The sequence below is a fragment of the Colossoma macropomum genome, unplaced genomic scaffold (genome assembly GCF_904425465.1).
Source record: "Colossoma macropomum unplaced genomic scaffold, Colossoma_macropomum, whole genome shotgun sequence".
Lineage (NCBI taxonomy): Eukaryota > Metazoa > Chordata > Actinopteri > Characiformes > Serrasalmidae > Colossoma > Colossoma macropomum.
Window position 1 is genome coordinate 5,415,029 of NW_023494785.1, and position 6,162 is coordinate 5,421,190.

General features: G+C 43.5%; 1 protein-coding gene across 1 annotated transcript in view; it reads right to left on the minus strand.

The window, feature by feature from the left end:
- dpp6a (dipeptidyl-peptidase 6a) overlaps positions 1-2,405 on the minus strand; it is a 507,676-nt gene extending 505,271 nt beyond the window's left edge. Inside the window, exon 1 of the mRNA XM_036581752.1 lies at positions 2,214-2,405. Within this exon, the coding sequence (XP_036437645.1) occupies positions 2,214-2,264 (51 nt within the window). The 5' untranslated portion in view covers positions 2,265-2,405. The remainder of the gene's footprint in view (positions 1-2,213) is intronic.
- Positions 2,406-6,162: the final 3,757 nt, after the last annotated feature.

Consider the following 6,162-nt stretch of genomic DNA (forward strand, 5'->3'; position numbering starts at 1 on the left):
ACACACTCGTTTACATCCTGTCAGGGAGAGGAAGGGTCTTGCTCGGAGGCACGGCATCAGTGCTCAGTGTGAAGTGGAAGTGGAAAGTGAACATAAAAGCTTCTGTAGAAGGTCACTTCCAAATAACATCCAAACTAGAACCACTAGAAACACAACACCACCCTGATGGCCAGAAACAGTAATCATCCAGCTATTTACCACCCTACTGACCGGCCATATAAGAGTAGGGCTGGCATCATCACTTGACCAAATTAAATTAATTTTACCTTCTCAATGAAACAGCAGTGAATAGTTTAGAGAGGCCAGCAGTTTTTAGTTTTTTTCCAGTAAAGTGTTCTGGAGTCTCTGAAAGCCTGTGCATGGGGTGTTCCTCACTTAAGGCCATTTTTATTGTCCATTTTGTAAAACTCTGATTACTCAGTCATCAAAATAATCACTAGTTTGCTCAACTACTAATATAATCCATAGATACAGTCCTACATACATGATGAGGGTGGCTAAAGGTGGAAACTTAATCAGTCTTTCATTAACACCATTCACTGCTGTACACAGCTCACAGTGGAAACCACGTCTCACTACAAAAGCACAAGCTGGAATTTACTGTGCCTTCATCTCCTGATTCTCCGCTCCTTCAGTCTCACACATAATGAGCAGATCCGAAATGCATGAAGAGGCTTAGAGGAAAACACAACAGTCCAAACAGCTGATCTAGACTGATAGATATATTTAGATAGACAAATAGGCACACAGGCATGCATATATATATATATATATATATATATAAAACGGACAAATAGATAGATAGATGGACAGACTGAGAGAGAGAGATAGATGGACAGATAAACAGACAAATATACAGATAGACATAGATACAGATACATAGACAGATACAGACAATTAGATTAGATATGCAAACAGACGGACAGATAGATAAATAGAGCTAGATAGATAGATAGATAGACAGACAGACAGACGGATAGAGCTACATAGATAGATAGACAGACAGACAGACAGGCAGACAGATAGAGCTATAGATAGATAGACAGACAGACAGGCAGACGGATAGAGCTACATAGATAGATAGATAGATAGACAGACAGACAGATAGAGCTATATAGATAGATAGACAGACGGACAGACAGGCCGACAGGCAGACAGACAAAGAGACAGATATACAGATAGACGGACAGATAGATACAAAGACAGATACAAAGATAGATAGACGGACAGACAAACAGACTGATTGACAACAGACCGATAGACCAATAGACAGATCCAGTTTTCCATTGGATGAACAGTATTCAGACCATCTTAACTGGTAGAGAGAGAGTATTTAATGTGATGCTCACTTTACCATTTCACAATGATCTCTGAGCTGAGATGATCTGGGGAAGCCCAACCCAGACAGACAGACAATGAGACGGACTTTAGACGTTCTCCATTAATCTGACACAATTCCTGTGTTCCATTAAAGGCCACATTCACCACCCTAATCTCTGTTACTGATAAATTTACATCAGTATTAATCCTCACTCTCTTCCTTTGCCCACTGTTATTATTAAGGCATTATTAATGGATGACAGAATAGAATCCTTGAGCTGTTCTGTAAGGTGGATGAACTCCTGTAGTATAAACACACACAGCGCCACACTTCAGCAACAACAATAAAAGAAGCCCCTCGGTCTGAATCATCTGGCCCCCCCAAACACCCACACACATAGACACACACACAGAGGCCCGGCAGGGGCAATATCAGCACTCCTCCGCCCTTCAGGAGGGTAAAACTTTCATGACTTTCAGGAGTTTGATGACGTGACTCCTGTTGTTTTTCAGTACAGAGAGGAGAAGCAGCAGGTCACTAAATCCCCCCCGGACCTCAGTAATAACACCGGTGAGAGAGAGAGAGAGAGAGGGAGAGAGAGAGAGAGAGAGAGAGAGAGAGAGAGAGAGAGAGAGAGAGGTGATGAGGCTCCACCAGCTCTTTATTGAACTTTCTCCCCTTTTCGCTCTCACTCTCTCTCTCTCTCTCTCTCTCTCTCTTCTCCACGCGCAGCCGGATCAGACGGACAGCGCACATGTTGCAAACAAACACACGGCGTTTCTGCGTCCACACAGCAGAGAGAGAGAGAGAGAGAGAGAGAGAGAGAGAGAGAGAGAGAGAGAGAGCGAGAGAGACAGAGAGACAGAGAGATTCATGAAGCCGCTCCACTTACCAGCACGTTTCCCTGCATGGTCGCCGTCTCGATCAAACTCTTCTCCTTCATCTCTCTCTCCTTTGCTGTCTCTCCTTCTCTTTCAGCGCGCAGGTGCGCTCCGCGTGCTCTCGGCTCCGTGTGTGTGTGTTTGTTCCTCCTCTTTTCCTCTCCTCCTCCTGCTCCGGCTCTCCTGCTCCGCCGCCCTGTTGATCTCAGACAGGACGCCCAAACGCTTCACCGTGGAGCGAGCGCGCGCGCGGGCGCGTGTGCATGCGTGTATGTGTGCGTGCGTGCGCGCTCGCGCCTCCTCTCGCCAGCGTGCCGTTTTCCCGCCGAGAAGCGTGCAGACGGATCTCTCTCTCTCTCTCTCTCTCTCTCTCTCTCTCTCTCTCTCTCTCTCTCTGTGAGACTCGGTGAAGGGCGGATCGGGAGGCGCGTGCAGCTCGGAGCGGTTAGAGTTCAGCACGGTGTGGAGGTGAAAAAACAGGAATAGAAATAGAATGAAAATAAAAATCAAGGTGCTGTAAACGCGAGTTTACGCGTCAGGAATGATCAATGAGCTCCGAGCTCTGCAGGATCCCGCAGCTCCCCGCTCTCCTGTCACTGATACAGACTGAGGATCCGGGCTTTACTTCACTTCAGCCTTCAGCCGTAATTCACTCTTTATCTTAATATTCATTCAACTCTATAATCTAATACATCAATAACATCCATTACCGATATTTACATTTCTGTGTGTTCAGTTACTGTTTGGCGTTCACTTAGACATTTTATTGTTGGATTGACATCGATTGACTGATTTACTCGTCCTTTACCCATAAAAATGATTCATTCATTAATTCATTCATTCATTCACCCAAAACTATGATTCACAATTTTACTGGGGGTCTTATTCATTCATTCATTCATTCATTCATTCATTCATTCACTCATTCTCCCAAAACTATCACAATTTTACCTGGGGGTCTGATTCATTCATTAATTAACCCAAAACTATGATTCACAATTTTACTGGGGGTTTGATTCATTCATTCATTCATTCATTCATTCACCCAAAACTATGATTCACAATTTTACTGGGGGGTCTCATTAATTCATTCATTCATTCATTCACCCAAAACTATGATTCACAGTTTTATTGGGGGTCTTATTAATTAATTCATTCATTCATTCACCCAAAACGATGATTCACAATTTTACTGGGGGTCTTATTCATTCATTCATTCATTCATTCATTCATTCATTCATTCTCCCAAAACTATCACAATTTTACCTGGGGGTCTGATTCATTCATTCATTAACCCAAAACTATGATTCACAATTTTACCTGGGGGTCTGATTCATTCATTCATTAACCCAAAACTATGATTCACAATTTTACTGGGGGTTTGATTCATTCATTCATTCACCCAAAACTATGATTCACAATTTTGCTGGGGGGGGGGTCTCATTAATTCATTCATTCATTCATTCATTCACCCAAAACTATAATTTACAATTTTACTGGCGGGGGAGGGGTCTTATTCACTCATTCATTTACCCAAAAGATGTTGCAGGTTTTAAGGGGACTTCCTATTCCTTCATTTCTTCATCCATTCGTGCATAATTTACTCACAAGGGTGATTGAGGGATGTTACAGCAGCACTGAGAGAAGGACGGCATTCTAAAACACATCTGCGCACACATCCACAGTCACCATCCTATTAAAGCCCTGGCCTCTGTCAAATGGCCCATGTCTGTCACACTGCAGATATTTCAGAAGGCAGCCAGGCCGCTCCGCTCGCCTGGAGGTCCCGCAGCAGTTAGAGTGCTCACTGGTGCCTTCAGTGAGAAAAAGAAGGCTGATGTTTCCCTCCTTCCTCCCAGCACGGCACGCAAGCACAACCAAGCCTTCAACAAAACAGGAGTTTTGCACTTCCTGCAGTTTAAGAAAGTGACAGGAAGAGGCAGGTGCCCCGAGGCAGTCCGAGTGTCGTCACACTCCTCAGGTACTGCGTGTGTGTGTAAGAGAGCGGTACGCTGGATCTGTCACGGAAGGAGATCCGGCCTGCTGTGCAAAGAAAACGGCACAAAACAGGCTTAAACACGACATGCAATCGATCCCTCTGGAGGGTGCTGCCAGTGCAGCCTCATGAGCCACTGCTTTCCCCGTCTATCCACCCCGGCCACCTGCACACGCACGCATACGCTCTCTTTAATAATCTTAATGAATCCTGTTTATGAAGCGAAGCCACCGGAGGTGAGGCAGCCCATAAAACATCATCTGGACTTGTCTGGATGCTGATGAATGAACTGCAGAGTGCTTTGACTCTACATTATGGCTTTCAGCAGTTATTTGTACCTTGTGCTTCCACTCACTGGCCACTTTATGAGAAACACCTACCGTATATGTCCACTCACGGGCCACTTTATTAGAAACATCTACCTTGTGCTTTCACTCACTGGCTACTTTATTAGAAACACCTAGTTTTTCTACTCACTGGCCACTTTATGAGAAACACCTACCTTATATGTCCACTCACTGGCCACTTTATTAGAAACATCTACCTTGTGCTTCCACTCACTGGCTACTTTATTAGAAACATCTACTTTGTGCTTCCACTTACTGGCCACTTTATTAGAAACACCTACCTTCATCCACTGACTGGCCACTTTATTAGAAACACCTAGCTTCTTCCACTGACCGGCCACTTTATCAGAAACACCTACCTTGTACTTCCACTCACTGGCCACTTCATTGGAAACAACTACCTTGTACTTTTACTCACTGGCCACTTTATTAGAAACAGCTGCCTTATACAGAAGTAAACATTACAGACTGTAGTTCATCCATCACTGCACAGTTTATCAGCCTCCTCTAGTCCATTCATTATTGGATATTATTTGGGTGGTGGATCTTTCTCAAGTTAAATCCCCACTGGCCTTACAGTGCAGAGTGCAGAGCATCAAGCACCTCATGTATGCATTGTGCAGCAGGATAAGCAGCATTAAATGTTCTCCTTAACGCTACACTGGTGCCCAAAAACACAGCGATTAACTACAGCTGAAACTAAATTAGGTTCAATCAAATGACAAATACCTCTTCAAAATCAATGACATCACTGTAAAACAGAATCTGTGCTCATTTAAAGCAATGAAAACGATCCAAAAATGACACTTCTTTTAAAAGCCCGTAATAACTTTGCTCAGTGTCTCTGGTGATTTCTAGCTCATCTGTAAAGTTGTAGTTGCAATGCAAATCTCCCTCTGCAATCTGTTTCCACTAGTGACCGTACTGAGGCTGACTACATTCCAAACTGAAGGAGGATGCGTTGGATCTGCAGCCAGCAGAGCTTAGAGGAAGCTGCTGGCCAGCTGACAGACGAGGAGCATCAACAACCCCCCATCCAGAGAACAAAAAAACAAAAAAAAAATCACTAGAAAATTCTGCATGGAAGGAAGCAGCAGTCCTAAATAAAAAAGCAGAGAGCATTAATATGAATATTGTGTTAATTAAAGCTCACAATCAATAATTTGCAATGTTATGGAATGAAGCCCTTGAGGTCTTTGATTACCGATGCAAAGAGAGAAGCTTCTGCTGGATGCTTGTGATTTTTTGTTTAGCGTCAGCGGAAAAATAATAAATGGTTGGGAGGCACATTTCATGTTTTGAAATTATGTGTGTTCACAGTCTGTTGCTACTCGTGTTGTTTAAAAGGCCTCTATTGTGAGAAAACTACAAAAAACACTATTAAAGTCTCAAAAACAGTTAAAGTCTGTACTGTTACTCCATTTACAGTCCACATAGGTGCAAAAACAGCCCGTTTTGAATCCATCGTGGCCATTATGTCACAACACATGTATACATGACCAACCTAGAGCAGATTAGCCCCGCCCATTCCCACTGAAGTGATATGGAGTGTTGTTCCTGTCTGTAGCAGAGTTATTGGAATTGAAGATGTAGGAAACTGAATAAACGTTGTGCTGT